Source organism: Rhopalosiphum maidis, chromosome 3, assembly GCF_003676215.2.
Source record: "Rhopalosiphum maidis isolate BTI-1 chromosome 3, ASM367621v3, whole genome shotgun sequence".
In the NCBI taxonomy this organism is placed as follows: domain Eukaryota; kingdom Metazoa; phylum Arthropoda; class Insecta; order Hemiptera; family Aphididae; genus Rhopalosiphum; species Rhopalosiphum maidis.
Window position 1 is genome coordinate 26008453 of NC_040879.1, and position 21082 is coordinate 26029534.

A 21082-nucleotide genomic window follows, 5' to 3' on the forward strand; every position below is an offset into this window, starting at 1 on the left:
TTTTTGAACATTAGACCACGGATAAAAAATGTAGTCGAACAATGAACAGATCACAATCCAAAAGAACCACAATTTTAAATTACCAATAGATTAACAACTCAATTATAAGCCACCGAAATGGATAAAAAATAAATCTCGATGGACCCAATAAATATAATATTTGAAAACTTAAAAAGCCGCTCTCTACGATATAATATTATATATTTATACATAGATAATAAAATAAATACCCACTTACCTGCAGAGTTACATAAAATCGATCATGTCAACAGATATAACCTGTCAAACGTTTTGTTCTATACCAGATCAAGATAAATTGAACATGCATATCATCTTATTTGTTTTGCATAATAATTCCTTATAAGAAAGAAAGAAAAAACAAAACAAAACACTACTTATATTAAATAATACTGTTGGTATAATGTATTATGTAAATATTTTATTCACGACAATAACTTTATACTTTTATACCTATCCTATATAAATAATTTATCTATCTAAATAAAGAGCTATTAGATGAGATATTTATTTATTTATTATTTTACTATTTTTAATATAATGTAGGTACGCGTTGTGTATAAGAAATGTTCACTAAACAGTTTAATATACCTTTATGTAAGAAACTACGCGTCGGCGTTGCTAATATGCTGAAAATAATTTTTACTAAGGACATTTTAAAACCGTTTTTCATTCTTTTAAATCGTATAATCTGTTTTGGAATTTGATGGGTGCTTTTTGTTTGTAGACGAATGGAGCTTTGATGCGTTTTATTCGTTTGTCGTTTTTCCACTTGTCATGCGACCTCATCTCGATCAATAGCAAAAACCCTGAATATAAAAAAGTCGATTAGTGTTGTATGTAAGATTATGTGATATAGGTATTATTTTATATCTAGTGGAAATTGAAGGAAAATGTGCCTGTTACGATCTATATTATACATATTAATATTATATATTTATACGATTACCTTATCTATATAGCCCATGGGTATCAATAATTGCGTACCTGCTAAAATCGAGCCGATCGCCAGCACATAAAACGCTCCTTGTAAAGTTTTCATGGACATGGCTATGGTCAACTGCTTATCGTCATCTTCTTGTTGGGGCTCTGATCCTTCTAGTACCGGCTCTATGACCACAGACGCCGCGTCAAATTTTTCCGATCCCATCAGCTTGTCATTGAGTTTCTGGTACTCTTCTTCGGTGATTTTTGATAAAATACCGCCCTCGAACAGTCGCATCAACCTAAATAATATTTGAAATTATAATTATGTTATAACCAACGTGTTATTTTGTACAAATATATGTTATAGGTAGGTACACGTTTTCGTACGAATTTCCTGCCCAATTTATATTAAAAACATATTTTTATATAGCTTTTCAGCATTATGATATAAATAGAGTGTTTCATTTAACGTAAGTATTCATAATTTTAGAAAACACTAATATTTCTGAAAATATTTATTTTACTTAATTAGTCGTTATAAAATAAAAAAAAATATGTTTTTACTATTTTCATCGTAATCATTTTTAAGTTTTTAATGTTTTGAATGATTACAATATACATTTTTAGGCAGAATATTATTCAAAGTATTTTGGTTATTAAAATTAAATTCAGACAATTATCTTAATATCTTATGTTTTAGTTTTATAAACTTATTATATAACTTTATTAGTACATTTTTGATGAGTGGAGTACCATTTTACCACTCTACGAGATACATCTTTACAATTCAACTTCACTCGTCTAAACTTTAAATATTTTAACTCCAAAATTAGATTTTTATGAATAGAAAAACTACAAGAATATATTTTTAAAAACAATAATAGTTTTTGAAATAATTGAGTATCTTGTTAAATGGATCACTTGGTACACATGTTGTTCGCGTATATACGTAGGACAGAGCCTAATAATGCAATTATCCTGAATCTTGATTATCGGTTACAGGTAGAACTTCGAAACACCATTCAATTATATAGTGTAATGCTGTATTGTGACTACGATTAATGAATTATTATAATTAGTGTATTAAATGCGTTTAAAACGTATATATGAAAAATGTTACTTTACACGTCGTCAAAATTATCTCTGTAGGGGCACGCTCGTTGAAATGCTATAGCCGAATATCTTGTGTTTAGCTTTTCGCTTAGATGAAAATGTTGGGCACCTGCGTATAAACAAAAACATATTATATTTATGCATTTTAAACGAGTAGCTACATACATATATCTCGTGTAATTTATAGGTGTAAAAATGTCGTATATAGGTAAAGGAATTTTAGGGAAAGCTCTTAAAAAAACCCATTATTATGAGTTATGAACTCATATTATTGTTACTTTTATACTTAATATAAAAGTAGCAATAACTCAAATATAGGTTAAACATTTTAACCGTTAAATTAATATGTTTTTATTAAATGTAAATTATAAATTTACATAAAAAACTATACACTATGCCTTAAACACACGCAAAAGAATATTTATGATAAATTATCAAAACAACAAATAAAATTGTATACATAACATAAATATATATAAAAATACGAAATTTAAATCACTTGTGGATCTTTCTGCAATTTTTAAATGTTTCTATTACAAATAAAAGGCATTAACTTCCACCGCGATCCATAAATTCATAATTTATACAGGTAAATCGACAAGAGGACGACATACATAATATTATATTTCCTTTTTAAGGGGTTTTATATTGGCAATTTGAATATAATTTTGACGAAAATTAAAATTTTAAGAATATATTTTTAATACCAAATAATTCCAAGTGACTTACAAGTAGTTCAGTGTAAGTATACAATAGTTGGTTGTTGATTGTATAAATTATGATATAATATTGAAAAATAGTTTTACGTGTAAAAAAAAATTTAAAGCACCATAATGTGAGAATGTGAGATACGCTGAAGTTATGATTAATAAACCAAATGTATAAACGATAAATATACAATATTTAATATCGTGTCGTAGCATTTTTATTTTTTATTTATCATCAAAATGAAACAAGTAAATATCTAATTATCATTTTGAAATCATTATTTTTGTGTTTTTAGACAATTTTTTTCATATTAACGATTTACAAAAAATAAACACTGACACAGAAAAAATTGTCTCATGTGTCGTATTTAGGTAAATTTGGTATTTCGACTATAACTATATTGTATGACGAGTGAAACACAGTTGCGGACGCTTTACCTTTTTCACAATGTGATTACGGACTGTCACTATATGTGATAAAAGATATTGTTTTGTACCCAACAAATCACACGATTGTGGACACAATTTAAGTGTAACGTTATCAAGTTGTGCGACGCAGTCTACCGAGACCAGGGATTATAAATTTTATGATCGTTTTATCTCGTATGGATAACTCATGTGAGGATTGACTACTCCACGGTTTAAGATAAACTATAAACCTTCTATATGCTATATGTTAAGTATATCTTAAACCGTGAACCACACAATATTAATAACAATAATAATGATAATGTTGATACAAATTATGAGTGATAATATTAATGTATATAATCACATTGACGTCGTGTTATAATCTAGAGTATTATGATTACGAAAAAAGTTTAATATCAAAAAACTACAGTATTAGAAATATTGTACAAATTAAAATAAGAATCGTTTGATATACCCATTTAAATTTATATTTTTTTCCTCTATAATGATAACTAATTGTTTTTAAATATCGTAACATGTTTTTGTAATTTTTATAACCGTTATAAGTTATAACTCATTTTATTAATACTCTGCATTAACACTCATTTAATAAGCTCAGAATTTCCATATTATCGAAGCATTATTTATAAGTTTGGCAACATTTGTTTGCAATCGTGTCGTTTTCGGCCGTCTACTATTATACTGTAACCGTCCGTAATTGTGTTAATAAAAAGGTCGCCTCGATAAGAACCGTCCACAATCATATTATTTTGATGTAGGTATTATCGGCATTGTCCGAGTGGTTGCGTTTTTCGCGCAAAACAGTTATCACAAACAATTCATGGGCGTGTGGCATGCTCTCGACGCAACCGTGATCACTTCATAATTAAACGTTAATCGTTATTGTATATCTATTATCTATGCGGCGTGCTTAATTATATTATCTGTAGCGGCTTTAATATCTTCGTTAAATAGTGTGAATAATAATATTCATTCATCTTGTGTCACACATAATTGTTGGTGTCTTACCAAATCGTTTGATATCGTAGTAGAACGTCTCTCGACCTCCTATAACGGCGTAATTCTTGTTGTCCCTGACTAATTGCATTCCTTTCTCGGTAGACCCTATAAGATATTCTCGTTGACGGGTCACGAGCTGTGACAACTCTTCGTATACTCCAGTGCCGTTCTAAACGTTTCGCGCGGTTAAGTATGCAATTGATATAAATATGTATATTATGTGTGCGCATGTATTTCTGAGTGTCTGTATGTGTATACATTTTAATTAATTGTTAGGTACACGATGAGTATACACAATAATATAATAATATTTCAGTCGAGTATTCATCAAAAGTGCGTACATAACATAAACGAATGCATATTCTTACTTCCAACATTGCTTGCGAGGCGCTTTGAACTTCGACCAATAGTTGAAGGCCGGAATCACGCATAGCTTCCGACAGTTCATTTAATGTATTGATAGGCGGTTCTGTCAACGATAAAAGAATTATTTGAAGACATTAAACATGACGTATTCTAACTACAATACCGGGAGCACATTTTTTGGTTATTTTTTTTAATAAAACAATATTTACTTATTTATATTGTTATATAGTATTATTAATCATATATACTCATATTATTTAAGTACAGTAAACATTTGTTTATTTTATAGAAGATAGTTCAAATTCAAAATTATGGTTAAATAGTCATAAAAAAAGTAATTAAAAATAATTACCTTTTGGTGGTCTTGCTAGTATTGACGTTAGACTAGCTGAATACATGTCGCCAATCACGTATGTAACTGATAACATTAATAAACCAGCGACAAATCGGATTTTATTATTTTCTGATGGAATAATTGCAGCTGTTAGGATAGTTATCAATCAATAGTTAGACAATTTTAAAAGAAATAATATATAAAAAATATTATCAACGTTATGAATGTTATGATAATATGGTTCAGTTGAGCGCAAGGAAAGACTTTCGAAAACCATTAGAAATGTGAAAGAGGAAGTGGTTTTTAAATTTAAACTGTTTAAAGTATTTGGGTATTTTTATTATTATTGGGGAAAATTAGGTTAATCACATATTGTTAATGTACATATTATTGTTAAATGATTAAATAATTTTTCTTAAAATAGCTCTTGGAACAGTAGTTCCCAACCTAATTTGTTCTAATGTAAATTTTCAAAAATTTCACGGCCCCTGCCCTTAAATTAAAGCTTAGAAGATCTTTTTTTTTATCTTAGTGATACCTTATATACAACTAATGACTTATTTCTTTTTTTCCATCATTTTGAAAATAAAATATAAGTCAACTTAACAATTAATAATATTATTTTTATATTTTTGAATACAATTTAATTTTAATTTTAAATATTATAAGTAATATATATTACGAATTATATTTGGATTCCATTATCCATTATCGAAGGTCGACAAATAGCTGTAAGCCGTGCGAATTAAACTTCGAACCTATCAATATTGTAGTTACCTGCAAAGAGGTCAATCATTATAAAATATTCATAAAATTGTTATCGATGGGTGATCGTCCGAAAATTAATTTATTGTTTTCAATTTGTTTCCACTTAAACAATATACCTACAATATAAAAAAAAGTAACAACTAATTAATAACAATCGTCAGTGAGTTATTATCATATCATTGTCACTGATTTAAGATACAAGAATAATGAATAATGATTGATAATTTTCATCCTGTAATCATGATAATATAGACCTAAGTTCCAAGGTGTTAGAGCTCTTTTACAGTCTATACGTCACAGAAAATATATCAACAGATAGGTCCAATGTTATCTTCTAAAATTCCAAATTATATTATGACTATGTAATTATCAAAAACGTTTAAACATCATTGATATTATCAAGTATAAAAGTTATTTGTGTAATATTTATGTTGATAATTTACTGCAGTAAAATTAATAACCATTAAAATTTAATTTAAGCTTATAAATATATTTTCATCGTTTATTTGAGTACATTTAATGAAAATATTCACATCCAGAGCAATTAGTTCTTTTGGACCACCCTAAATGCGGCTCTGCTAAGTATACGTATATTTTATTTAAACTATGAAAAGTATAGTAATTGACCAACCTGCAGAGGTACGTAGTTATTTAAACACAATGGCGAATAATCCGACAATTATTATTGTTTTCTAAAATAAATTTCTATTGACATATTAAACAAGCCCATGGGGATCCTGTAAGCCCTTCGCTACACTGCCTATGCTACACACCACTGAACGATTGATATTTAAATCAGTTTGACAGGGATACAAAATTATTTAAAATTGATTATACAATATGATTTTATTTAATTACTGAACATCATAATGTACATAGATTGTATAAAATTACGTCAGCGGTTCACAGCAAATTTTTGAATTTTTCTATATGTTGGATTATGTATAGGTGCAATTATTTTTTTTTTGTTTAAAAGACTAATAGAAATCCTAGGCCACCGAACATATGTTATCCGCGATATTATTAGCAGAGAAACGTTTTCATTCAGAAAAGTGTATATTAAATGTTCCTTTCACGTGATAAAAACGGAATACGATGACTGCAGGCAATATGATGTATTATAATATAATAGTTCTATTGTGCCGCTTTTTGTTCCAATTTTGCACTTCATTTTTATTACTTTCATTGAACGCTCACGTACCAACCTAATACCTATATATATATATGTGTATGTGTGTTTATGTGTTAACTGTCAACGTCAAATAGACAACCATGCCGATAAGTGACAATAAGACATTGAAACGGAATCGACCGATATATATCTATACGGAGACAGTTAGTGTCTTTGACTGGTTTCTTAATCTCTCAGTAGATTAAAGAAATTATTTGCCTAAAAAATTGACGGATAACATGTATTTTAATTTATTTTACATCAAACGAATTATGTTTGAAAATACCAGATTTTATTTATATCTATAAAAATATTATGTTGCAAAGTTTTCTAATTATTGTTGACACTTTAAACATACGAATATGAAGTCTGAGAAAATCTATTTGTACACAGCATTAGCCATAATATTATTATATGCCTATATAGTTTATAATATTGTGTTTAATACCCTGCAAACTATTATACAGGGTCGTTATAAAATATAATACAAGTATATGGTAGTATAATACCGAGTACCGGTGGTATGCATAAAATGATGGGCATAACCGTTTTTGACCAAACCGAAAAGCTTATTATTTATTTTATATTATACGTCATATAGAACGGTATTAAAAATATAAATACATATTATGTAATATATTTGTTTAGCTAAAAAAGAAAGGGTATGATTTTGGTCAAAAAGGGTCTTGCCTATACAAAATGACGTAATAGATTTATTTCTATTTATACAATATACTAATATACATATTATAAATATAAATTGATACTTTAAAGCGCATATTTAAAATTGTTAAAACAAATGGTTATAGTTATATTACTGAAGTTTAGCGTCTATTAAAATATAAGCTTACAGTTAAACTGACAACGTGATGCATGCATATTAAATAAGCGTATAATGTAATTTCATAATAGTTAATGTAATACATTACCCTGTTGTAAAAACACAGTAACAGACCACCATACGCACTTCCAATATAACATAGATTTTCCTTGGGGATGGCCATCAGTCGTGTCGACCAATATATAAAGTATTGGACCAGAAAAAATTACTGTTATCAATATCAATGGCCAGACCTAAACAATCCAAGTACACCTATGAGTAGATGAAACTACTGATAATTTGTATTCTATTACGTAGATATAATATTATAGTTGTGGGTATAATCGTTTTTCTAATCACCGTTGTACGAAGCATATTATAACTATAAGTCAGTTATATACTTTTATCATGGTTTGTAAAAAGTATGTTATTACAGTTTTCTATTTAATATAGTTTAGTGTTCGTTGTATGAAATATAATAAAATAAATCAATTTTATTAAGGCGTGGTATCGAGACTATAGTTTTTTGTGGAGTAGACAATTCGTTTCCTTGTCTTAATTTAAAGTTTGCTTTAGCTCCATCCCCCTTTTTGGTTAAAATATAGTTGAAAATATTATATCAAAACCACTTAGTAGTACATTAATAATATTTATAAAATAATATTCATAGTATAGGTATACATCAATATAATATTTACCTCGTGTGTTTTTTTTTCAGAATATTCAGATTAAAGATTTCTAATATTTTGGTTTTATATATATATTTTTTATTGAGTGATATATGCTAAACAGGATTGATCACTAACTATACGCATCCCCTTTTTTCCAATAATACAATTGTTCAAAATCTGATTTTTGAAATATTTAAATATACTTTAAAATTGTTTGCATTACTTAAAGGAGTGTTCTGTGAAAGTGCAAATTTTTATTTTTCAAAAGAGAACTCCCGTTTGTACATTGTACTATAAATTATTTTACAATACATTTTTTTGAAAATTTTAACGTATAAAAATTAAGTTTCGAACGAGTAGTTTTTAAATTATTTAACTTTGTGTACTAATGATAATAGGCCTATGATAATGGATTTAGAAGACACGGGGACTATAGTAATTTGAACATTTTACTAATTAATATTTATCTATTAAAATGTATAATTTTTAAAAATATTACAGTATAATCAAAATTAAATCCAACATTATTCTATTTTATATTATTGTAAAATCATTTTTAAAGATGATTATACTTATGATAAACATTTTAATAAATGAAGCTCTACTCTTTCAAATGTTGAATAAGCCAGATAAACATTTTCAAAAAAACTAATTACTAAACTATTAAAGTAAAAAAAAAAATGGAAGAGATACTCTTTAAGTAGTACAACAATTCTTAAAAATTTCAAAATATGATCTTTAAGTTTGCTATTTAAAAATTCCAAATATGTATTAGAATTTGAATATTATCATTATTAAATAAAAAAAAATTTCGAATATGTTTGATGAATTATCTTATATAATATAAGAATACAATTCGTATTTTAATATAATGCGTATTATGATGTATAACTTACCGACCAATGAAATGGTCTTATGAGTGAAAATGCTTCGTTTAAACGCCCAGGTGCGTGTGTCAAGAAAGCTTCATTGTCAACTAATGTAAGGAATGAAAAATCCACAACCAAATTGCGCTCGTATGTTATAGATAAATCTCCGACGAACCAATCTGCTTCCTTTAGTATTCAATAATTTCATAATTATAATAATTTGTTGGGTCTAGATTATTAAGATTTAAGAGGACGTCACACAAATCATCTAGTTTGTTATCTTTGTCTTTCGCGTGGATAAGTTATACAACAAAAAACTAAACTTACATAAACTTGATAAGACTGTGTTTTATAGTCATAACCGTAATATAGTGTATAACATCACAATTCTCAAATTTGAAATTACTAATATAAGTGTCTATATATACTGCTATTAAAAAATAATTTTCCTATCAACACTGATATGAACATTTAAAAATGGACTAATGCGAGTCTGTCCCTGGGATATCCTGTCTTTGAAACGCTGCTTGAACCACAATTGTATTTACGATAAAACATAATATATCAAATGTAAAAATTAGTTTTTATAACATATATATGTCTTGTGCTTAAGAGGTATGTAAAACTAATACTCCCTAAAATGTAGTTTAGTTATAAATTATCTTGTCATAATAATTATCCATAACAAAATTTTTCTAACTTTGAATGACAAAGATAACAAACTTAAATTTTATGATAATAATTGGATCAAAGTATCAAAGTATAAAAAAACAATTTTCTTTGCTTAGAAGTTAGAATATCTAAATACATAATATAATGGTTTTAATAATTATAATATGATTGTGTCACCGGTTTTTGCCAAAAATTCATTTTTTATTTTTCATCGAATTAGAAAAAAAGTCATTCCTTTTTCTGCCAGTTATAAATTAAAGAATTTTAAAGTTTGAGAACCCTCACTTAAAGATTTAATAATATTATATTTTTTAGTAATTATAATGTGTATATAGGTATACACTATACAGTCAAATAATAATTGTACCCCTACAGCTATTTAAATCATTACGCACGACGTTTATCAAGTTATCATACAAGTATTTACAATAATATTATAAATATATTATAACTGTACCGACAAAATTAAGTCAAACAATATTATTTTATCATGACACTTATTAGTTATCTTAAACTTTTCTTAGACTTATGTTTATTATGGTTTATTTTGAGATGTACTATATATAATATATCTTATATACCTACAGGGTTTTTATCCCCATGCATCTTTATCTACGTAAAAAATATTATATTACCCAATCTGTCTCTGTTATTATACTGAAACTTTATGGATTTGTTAGAATTTATAGTGTTGAGTAGTTATCACTGATCAGTGGACAGTATGTGTGATATATTTTAATGTAAGATAAGAACAATTTTGTCCGAAAAAATAATTAGTAATAAACGCAGACCCACAAATTAAAATTAATAATTTTAAATATAGTAAAGCGTCCAAAGATAAAAAAAGTATCTTGGTGTCTTGGTGATATATTAACTAACTATGCAAGGCAAAAGTATTCACAAAAATAAATTTTGAAAGTGAAGTGTTGAACACGAAAAATGAACTTAATCACGATACTTACTTTAAATTCTTTAATTTATAACTGGCGGAAAACGGAAAGCCCATTTTTGGTAGAAACCGATGACACTCAAATTATTATACCTATGACATTAGTTAAAAATAAAACTATAAAAACAATTTATTGTGCATACCCTTTGCCAAATTAAACCCAATACTCCTTGCATTGATGATCCGTGATCGAGTCCTGATCCTTGTGTACGATCAGGAGGATCGATGTATCTGAATCTGTGTATATAATTATACCATAATAATTTTTAGTGGGAAATGTCTTATTGTTAATGGATTTAATTAAACGTTTGAATGAATATATACTGGAAATGAAGCTTGTCGGCCAATAGATTTATGAGTTTATCGTCACGTCCACCCTCTACTCGGAAACTGTCGTTCAGATATTCGACGAATGTCCATGGCGGCTTCTACGAATAAGACATAATCAATTAAAACAGTTTTTAAATTACATAAGGATAAATTGGAAAATAGTGATCAAGCTGAGTATAGTCTGCAATTTTTATACTTCGTATTTCTTTAACGATCAATACACGTTAAAAATTAAAAAAATATTTGTATGTTGTCTATACAATTAAATGTATATACAAACCGTAAAGAAATGAAATATTTTGACTACACATTTATGTACATCGCTTGTGATTAAGTTTTTTAAGTATATATTTTTACTGTTATAGATAGGTATACTGATTTAAGGTGGCACGCTTTTATAGTTTTCGTGAATTTATGTATGGAAATATTCAATGCTCATGACTCTTGTATAATTTTAGTTTATTTATAACGCGTACATGTAAAACTGGAACGTTGAAATATCTGCCTTCGAAGTTCTTGTACACTTTTTTGGGTGGTGGTAACAGCGGAAACCTTACCAACCCATCCATTGCTGACCACCAATTTACCATTTTCAATGTTGATCCATATCCGGGTCTAGCAGTGGCCTGACTGTAATAAATCTGGTAGCTAAAATACATTAACGGAGATATTCATTATAGATAGTCTGCAATGAATCGAATGAACATCATACGTATGCGGTTCAAGATATTATAGTTTAAAGTATATGTATATAAATAGGTTCAAACCTATTGGCGAAGGGTTGTAGGGATAACTGAGAGGCGGTCGACTCTAGGTTTTTTATGGATGGTGGGTAGGTGGGTAGATAATGGCCAACGAATAATGATTTAGTATTTACTACGATAGGTAGTTAAAAATATAACAGTAAATGCGTTTATTAGGTTTTTAGGTGGGTGGGTTGATACCTTAGCGGATTATTGAACTATAGCTTCCAAAAAATTGCAAGTTTGCCACGCCATTGGTTTAATCTTACGACTATATGCGAGATACAATATTTAGGTAATATTATGTTATACGAGTTAGGTACCGTGCATGAGAAAAACACGCCGATTTTCTACTAACGCGTGTTTAAATTAAATTAAAACTGTACTGTATATACATTATACGATGCGAATATGTCAGGGGATGAGATCCCTAAATTTATTTTTCAATTTTATTGCAATAACTCCGCTGCACCGCCCATTAGATAATGTGCGTCTTGGGAAAAAGTTATGTTGTTGATATCTTTCTCCTTAGCAGCAGTCTGCCGGCTGGGGGTCTCTGTGACCCGAAAGTCGGAGCTTATAGGGTGGAAGAACTGGTGTAACGATATTGTTATTATTATTGATGAGAAGACTGCCACACTCACAATCCCGGTCTGGGACTGGTGATGACGCACACGCGCATCGCCTCCAATATATCAGCTTTGAACGTTCGACTGACGGGCGACCGTAACCATAAGAACACGTACACGACGTTCCGAGACATCAAGTTACTTCTACGGATCTGCGTGAAAAACAAAAAATTGCCGTCGCATTATAAATCGAGTAAATGGTAAATATTTGTATGTATATTGACATTACTGCCGACAGCAAGTTTTCCATGAGCGCAGACGTCGATAGTACTATATAAGATGTGTGATGTCCATCGGCTACAGCACGACGGATATTAACCAACAGCTAAATTTTTAAAACAATAAATTATTGTTTATACATTTTTAATTTATTGAATGTATACTTTGAATACGAAACTACATAAATATTGGTATAACGCGATCGGGATATAGAAAAAAATCAATGATGTATAATATATTATACATTTAAAGTTTACACCAGTAACAAAGACATTTATCATACTTATATTATATTATTGTATATTATTACTGGCAAGCAATAATGATATAGAAGCATGTTTATTATCAATAATTAGCCATTCACTCAAGTATTGCATTTGTATAAGTATTTAGTATTGCTGTATAAAATACGATGCACGGATAGCTTGTTGTATGGAGGGCAATTATATTATATTGTTTTATTATAGTGATGGATAACGATAGAATACTTTGAATTGTAGGTACCATACATTTTAAACTGGGTCAATAGGATAATGAATATTCATTAATATTATAAAAAAAATATATGTATGTATACAATATAGATACGTCAAGTTATTTTAGTAAAATTGTGATAAAAACAAACACAATGGAAATCATTCATTATACTACAATAAACAATTTAATCTAATGAAAATACACATCACGTACATAATATATATATATATATAGTTTTTTTGCGCACTTGGCATGAAAATTATATGGGGTGATACTGATTTATAGAGAGCACAATCACTCACATTTTTCTGTTTTATAGTACATATTTTATTTAAATTCTGATTTTTTAAATTTTTAAGTATATTTCTACACCATCATATCTTCAAATAAACGAAGTTCGTTTACCATTTAAAGATTGTTCTGTATCAATGTGAACTTCTTTTAAAAAATTAAAACATCTATTTTTATAAATTTTAAGTAAATAATTTTTCAAAAAATGTCGATTCATACAAAGAAAAAATTTGAACAAGTAGTTTCCGATTTATTGAACTTGATGTATAATAATAATAATATATTTTCAAACAATATTATTATTAGTATAATAGGATTAAATATGAGTATTTGAAAATTATAGTTATTAATAATAATACATATATTATATGCATTAGCATTTAAATATAATTTAACTATTAAACTATAGATATGGTTTTTCATATGTATTTTAGATTTGGTATTATATTATTATTAGTTGGTACATAAGTTTAATAATTCAGAATCTACTCGTATTTAAATCAAATTTTGATTTTTGATGTATAAATAAATGCAACAACAGTTTCAAAAATATAATGTATTGAACAATTTACAGAAAAAATGTGATTTTGACTTTAAAAAAAGAATTGTGTTTCTTTAAATACATAATATAAAAATCTAAGTATCTGAAAAAAGGTCTTAGAGTATACAAAAATTTTCAAAAATTAAAATGCATATAGTTATGCGGGTAACCAATATTGATGAATAACCTGTTTACATACGTACTGTAACATTCATTTCATTCTATATATAAATTAGACATTATAAATACACACTATAGAGTTTATCAACATAAAATCAACACTCTACTCCTTCAAAAAAAGTTATGTATTAAAAAAATAATACATGGCATTTATCATCAACACGAGCAAACTCAAAGAAACATTTAATTAATAACAACTACTATACAATAAATCATTTAGTAAATTATCAATTAAAATATATAACAAACTATGTTATAGAGTTCTAAGCCTTACTACGTGTCTTTTTAATGATGATAATCTCTTGCAATAGTAAATAGAAGGAATACAAGGAATTTAAATCCTTCTATATGGATGACTAATTAGGCGTACTACGTTACATATGGAGTACATATGACACATTAGTGTACTTTTAGTAGGTTTATACTGTTTTAGGTCTGTAGGCATAGTATAAGATATTTTATACTTACATTTATTTCAATGTAAATTAGGATGAAAAGTTTTATCGAGTTTATTTCGACAAAAATAAATTGTACAAATGTGTATAGTAAAAAAAAAATACTAAAAAATTGTTATAACTTGTTATAGGTACTACCTACTGTATTAGGTACCCATATTGATTATAGCTGTAATAACGTTCAAAATCGCTTACGCGGCATGCCCCATATAGTTTCTATTAGCCCTATATTTGTCTGTATATTATTTAGTATACATAATATTATGTTACCGATTGTACGTGATCCTCGGTCAATAAAGCATGGTGAGTCGTTGTTACACCCCTTCCGTGTAGGGACTTAATTGTATTACTCAGGAAATCGGCAGCAGCATCTTTATGAATAAATATACAATATTATATACACATAATACGTATTAAAGAGATTACAAGTTACAACATTATGTAATATAAATATACATAATGCAATATTGATAAACTATACAATTCATTTATATTAAATTCATTCATTTATGTAATATTATATAATTCAATGTTTATAATAATAAATCGTTTTATAATGTCTAGTAGAAGTATTTCTATATAAAATGTATTTCATATTAATATTAATAATTAGTTGAATTAAACTTTAGGAAAAGCGTTGTGAATATAAAAACAAAATACCCGAATCGTCGAATCTTAATCCAATAGGATTAAAAATATTATCATATTTTATAAGTTTGTTTACAACTTGTTTAAATAATAATAATATACCATCGAAAATTAAATAGGTATTATTATTACCACTTATTATTATTATTATCACCCCTCAAAACTACTTGTTTAACGTTATCGTAACACAATAATGATGTTTAATATTATTACGAGGCGAGACTTGCGTGCGTCTGCATAATGGTCGATCTTAATCATTTCGTAGGTCGAAGAGTCATACATTTTTTATAATACCTAATAAACATCATTGTGTCAGACCGCTTTACCGCGGTATATATTATTATAAATTCTTTTAGATTGAACAGATCCATGAATGAACATTACACTGCAGCATGATACGCCAAACATGCTCACCGCTTTTATTTTCGCAGTTATATCGTAATTATTCAAAATTTGATTTTTGAAATTTTTAAATATACTACTTTTACAGTAATACATAAAGAAAATATTTTCGAATTCTCTAGATTTTTTATTTTTTTTATAAGAAGTGTTCCGAGGAGATACAAATGTGAACAAATTTATATTTTTTAAACGAATACTTTTGTTTACTAGATACTAGATACATTATCTAGCAGATAAATTTTTTTTAAATATTGATGTATTAAAATCAAATTTTTTAATGAGTAGTTTTTGAATCATTTAACTATTAAGGATAATAGGACCATATGGATTTGGGAAATATGAATGCCTTGGTGATTTGATTATTTTATAACTAATATTTATCTATCAACATTTAAAATTGTAATAAAAAAAACCTAAGTTTAATTAACAGTTATTTCACGGTAAGTAAGGAGGTTCTCATGTAAAAAACAGAAGTATTTATCGGTACAAGACACTACTTAAGCAGTACAAAATATTTCACAAATTCGAAAACGTAGTATTTATGTATATATTTTAAACATTAAGAAACCAGAATTTGAGTGAATTTATTATTAAATGAAAAGGAGAGGTGTTAATTTATTAGTGTTAATCACTATTATGCCATGTAACGGATTATATGCTCGTTAAGCATAATACCACGTATCATAAAAAAACATCGTATCGCGTTGAAAAACATGCATTCGGGCTCTGAATAATTGCAGTTCATGATAACATATTATATTTATATAGTCGATATAGCCACATTCTTCCATATTATTATAATATTATTGTTGTACTTTTACTATACATATAGTTGTTATAAATTGCGGTATGGTATATAGAAATCTGTGATTACAGTATATGTATATTATTATATATATACGTGCATACTCTCGACACCCGAGTGAACGGCCAAAGTGCAGTCGACCGTCATGGCCTCGACGATGTCGCGGATCGCGTTCGTCAAGTTCCCGTAATCGAGGTTGCGCCACCCGCCGTCGCCGACGACAGCTCGCCTTTGACGACGCCAAATGTTCGAGTGGTCGTCTCGTTCTGGAATCACCATCGTCGCTGGGCACAAGACAATATACATAATATATATAATGTATATGTTATACTCGTACATTGCCGACGACGGCACGGACACGGTCAGTATACGACACACAAACCCACTTCATATACGTACCCAGCACGACGGCGAACACCGTCAGAGCGAGCACGCACCGTTCTGCTGCGGCCATGCCTCTGCGGAAAGTGAAGCGTGTGCGGTTTTCGTTCTTCTTTCGTCCTCTGCCGCTCATCTCTTTCACACGACAAAGACGACGGGTGGTGTACTACCGATCGTCATCGCCGCCACCGCGCGCGGGTTTACCGCCGCAACGAGACACACGTCCATATTTCATTGCAACCCCTATTACCGTGTCACGGGTACGAAAATATAATAAAACAATAATACTCTCGAAATGCGCGCGCGCTCGCACACACACACACAAAATATATAAATAAGTAAAATATTTACGACGAGTGCACGAGCGGAATATTGTGTTGCCGCGTCCAACACACACACTCACTCACTCACTCGCGAGCGCACGCCATATTATATCTATAATAATACTTGACTAGTTAAATACCTGTAATTTATATATATACAATGTAATGTCTGTGTGCGAGGTTAAATATCGCCTGCAGTCTGTCAGTATTGTATACATTATTAATATTAAACATAATATATAATATAATGGCCATGAGTCTAGCGAGTCGTCGTGTGTGTGTACGCGGCGTTTCGATAGCCGCGTGCGATTCACATTATTATTATACGGTTATTAATAATTTTCAGTTTTTCCTCGTTTGAAAATCGCCGTCGTGCACGCGTACGCAGTGTACCTTCGTAATATTATATAATATTGATAGACGTAGTCGCGTGTCATCGTCGCCGTAACGTACGATGACCAGTGTAGACCGCGTCACATTGAAAAAAGAATTTAAGCCACCCGCCGCCCTCGCGTATGTATAGTTATTCCCGAGATTTAGCCATTACTATATATCGTTTACTATAATAATGCCGATGACTCGATAGTGTGTTGCGCTCGAGTACCATATTCAGAACGTACAATACAACATAATAATAATAATAAAATGTTATGTGTAGGCGCGTCGTGTTATTGTTGTTTCTGCTGCAGCAGTTGTGTTCCGCAGCAAACGCGTCCCCAAACTTTTTGCGCTTTTTCATTTCGATAAAGCATCGGCACTCGCATTTCGGCGATGTCTCCATCATATCGACATGTCACACGCACAATTATACGAGTAGGTATATATACCACTGTAATATATTAATATATATATATATATATACAGTAGTAAGTGTACACGGTGTATATAGTATATTTCGAATAAATATATTATTAAAATATAAACTCTGGCTTTTAGGCGTGGTCACGATTTCGTGATCCGACGCGATGTTGTGCGATTTCATTTTTTTTTTCTCAGCACATCGGTCCGTATATCCCTATTACATGTATATATATATTCAGGCGTATTATTATAAACATATACATACACATCATTATTATACTGCAACCGATGCCTATATATGTATACATATATATCGATGTACGCATATACATGTATGTATATATGTGTATAAATGCCACACGAAAATTACCGTATCAACCTACATACATGTATATAATATTATACGTGTTTACGCCAACGTGTATGTGTGTGAGTGCTTATAATATATATACAATAAGTAATAACAATGTATAACAACGCGCGATACAATAGTGCGTAGAGAAATATGTGTAACACGACACGAATTCGTCGTACGCCGCGATTATATGTGTGTGTGTGTGTGTGTGTATGTGTGGAGGTATGAGCGTATGTGAGTGTGTACGATATATACATATTATATATATGCCGTATATACCCGAGCAGAAAAAAAAAGCGTCGGCGGTGGTAACTTTGGTCGCTGCAATGCGACGGGATAGGAGGGAGGGAGACGGTGTGGAACTGTGTGCGGTAGGAGGGGTGAGAGGCAATAATCTCGTGATTTGTTATATTTCGTGGTTTTCGCGCGCGTGTAAAGGGATGGTTTTTTTTGTGCGAGCACGCACGTCCCTTCTATTTCAGCTCTATACCACCACACCTCTATGTCTGTACTTACACACAGCACACACACACACACACACACATATGTATATATACAATACAATGCTATTCTATATATATACGCGTATATATTATAATAGTGAGATTTCCCGCAGTCATATTATTATTATTATTATTATTACTATTACGGTATAGAAACTCGCCCTTCGTCTGATGACGTAGGTATATATATATACGCACACATATACCTATCTACCGATATATATATATAAAGTAGTCACTCACCGCCCTTGCCAAGGTGCGCGTGTTTCACGCAAACGAATAGTAGTAATAATAATAATAATAATAATAATCATGTTATAGGTAGGTACTGTTAATATAATATATATATATAGTAATATTCCATCTACCGTCGTCGTCGCCGCACAGACTGCTGCCGGTACTAATGAGTTTTCCCTCTCCGTCATTTTCCACGTTTCGCGCATGCGTACTGTTGCAAAAACGCGTGACAAAATTAATATGTACACAGGTATATGCATTATTATGTAATACCCGTGTAAGAATTATTGCGTTACCTGTAATCACCCGCCCACCCATCACTAGTCCATCAGACCACAGACCACTCAGGTCTAGTTTTTTTTTACCCCTCGAACGGCTTGTACAGTATATAATATAATGGTCTATGCGCGTATTGCGTAGGTACCACACCAATATACGTTTATATTTATTCGTTCATCGACACTTTGTTTTCTCTCTATACATAGTAATAATAATAATATATAGGCACAATATTATAATACGCGCACATTATTAAGAAATCGAGTGGGCTCAATAAGTCGCCCAACGTTTTTCGATGAAACATAATACACAACATACACACACGCATATATAAATACACACAGACACACACACACATGTGGTATACCTATACCTAGGTATCCATATTATACTTATAAACAATTTGTGGCCGCGGTTTTCGCCCACCTCCCTTTCCACCGCATGTGGATTCAAATCGATGTCATTAAAATGTATTCACAGTATTATACCGTACCCGATTATAAATGTATATAATATTATAATAGTATAATGTATATACCGAGACGGGACAAGACGGAATCGTATAATAATATGTTATATTGTACAATAGTTGTCGAGTAAGGAAAAAAAATTAGCATCTTCCTATACACAATGTATATTGTATGCATTATATCATCGGTACACAGCACAAAAGCGTGTGTATAATTATACTATTTTCACTGCAGGTAGTTGACGGGAAATTTTCTTTTCCTTCGCGGAGGAGGTCGTTTCAAATTATTACCATTTCAACTTTAATTATACCACAGAATACAGCATATATACGAGCACGTGCATATTATAATAATTGAACGACGTCTGCTACGGCGACGGCGGTGCAACTGTAGTTTTCTTCGATTGCAACGCTCATACATTATGTACATGCTTACATATATTATGTATATATAATATAAATGCATGTAACATGGTGGCCACTTTCGTATAGCGTACCTATGTACTCGTATATAATATGTATAATGTACGATTATTAATCGTATACCTCACATATGGCTCGAGTGTCTTATAGTAAAATGGCTTCTGAAGCCGTTATAATATATATATATATTATACATAGATAGGTACAGCGTCATAATACACTAATTGCTGGGTGCAGCATCTGAATACGATTTTCTTGTACACCTATACATATATAAGCGATGTGGTCTCCCGAAGCATCCACACTCGTACCACCTTTAATCTATGTACTTTTATACACGTGAAAAAAATCTAATGAGAATAACAATAATAATAATAATAATAATAATAAAACAACGCTGTAAAACGTTTCGGCGACCGCTAGTGCGTATATAGTTGTGCATGTACGTGGACTGTGATGTTTAATGTTGTGTAATTACTAATTAGGAGACAGACCGCCGAATGGTCGTAGGTATGTATGATGTATATACGGGCGGCGGGATTAAAAAACGATTAAAATGATTGCCGGTTGCTGCGCGTCACATATTTATATATACGCACACACACAGACATATAATATGTATAAAGTCCTGGCTGAGAGGTCTGCAGTGCTGATGGGTTATGGATGGCCGCATGGTATAGGCAGGTACGTCCCACGGATGTGTAATTATATTACACCGCACTCGGAGAGAATAAAAACAAAGAAATAAAATTAAACAAAAATAAATATAGTTTGA

The 21082-nt window shown here is 30.0% G+C and overlaps 1 protein-coding gene across 2 annotated transcripts in view; it reads right to left on the reverse strand.

Moving 5' to 3' along the window:
- Positions 1–540: 540 nt before the first annotated feature.
- Positions 541–21082, reverse strand: part of LOC113556438 (ionotropic receptor 40a) — a 33148-nt gene continuing 12606 nt past the window's right edge. The window contains exons 2-17 of one of the 2 annotated variants that reach the window (XM_026961380.1): positions 16936–17160; positions 16641–16820; positions 14952–15052; positions 12748–12843; positions 12534–12670; positions 11623–11794; positions 11141–11244; positions 10960–11053; positions 9223–9381; positions 7765–7909; positions 4915–5043; positions 4565–4665; positions 4206–4365; positions 2071–2167; positions 1006–1244; positions 541–827 (exon numbers count right to left, since the gene is read on the reverse strand). In XM_026961380.1, coding sequence (XP_026817181.1) covers positions 688–827; positions 1006–1244; positions 2071–2167; positions 4206–4365; positions 4565–4665; positions 4915–5043; positions 7765–7909; positions 9223–9381; positions 10960–11053; positions 11141–11244; positions 11623–11794; positions 12534–12670; positions 12748–12843; positions 14952–15052; positions 16641–16820; positions 16936–17050 — 2169 coding nt within the window. In that variant the 5' untranslated portion in view covers positions 17051–17160 and the 3' untranslated portion in view covers positions 541–687. The remainder of the gene's footprint in view (positions 828–1005; positions 1245–2070; positions 2168–4205; positions 4366–4564; positions 4666–4914; positions 5044–7764; positions 7910–9222; positions 9382–10959; positions 11054–11140; positions 11245–11622; positions 11795–12533; positions 12671–12747; positions 12844–14951; positions 15053–16640; positions 16821–16935; positions 17161–21082) is intronic. The other variant, XM_026961381.1, reaches the window with a different exon arrangement.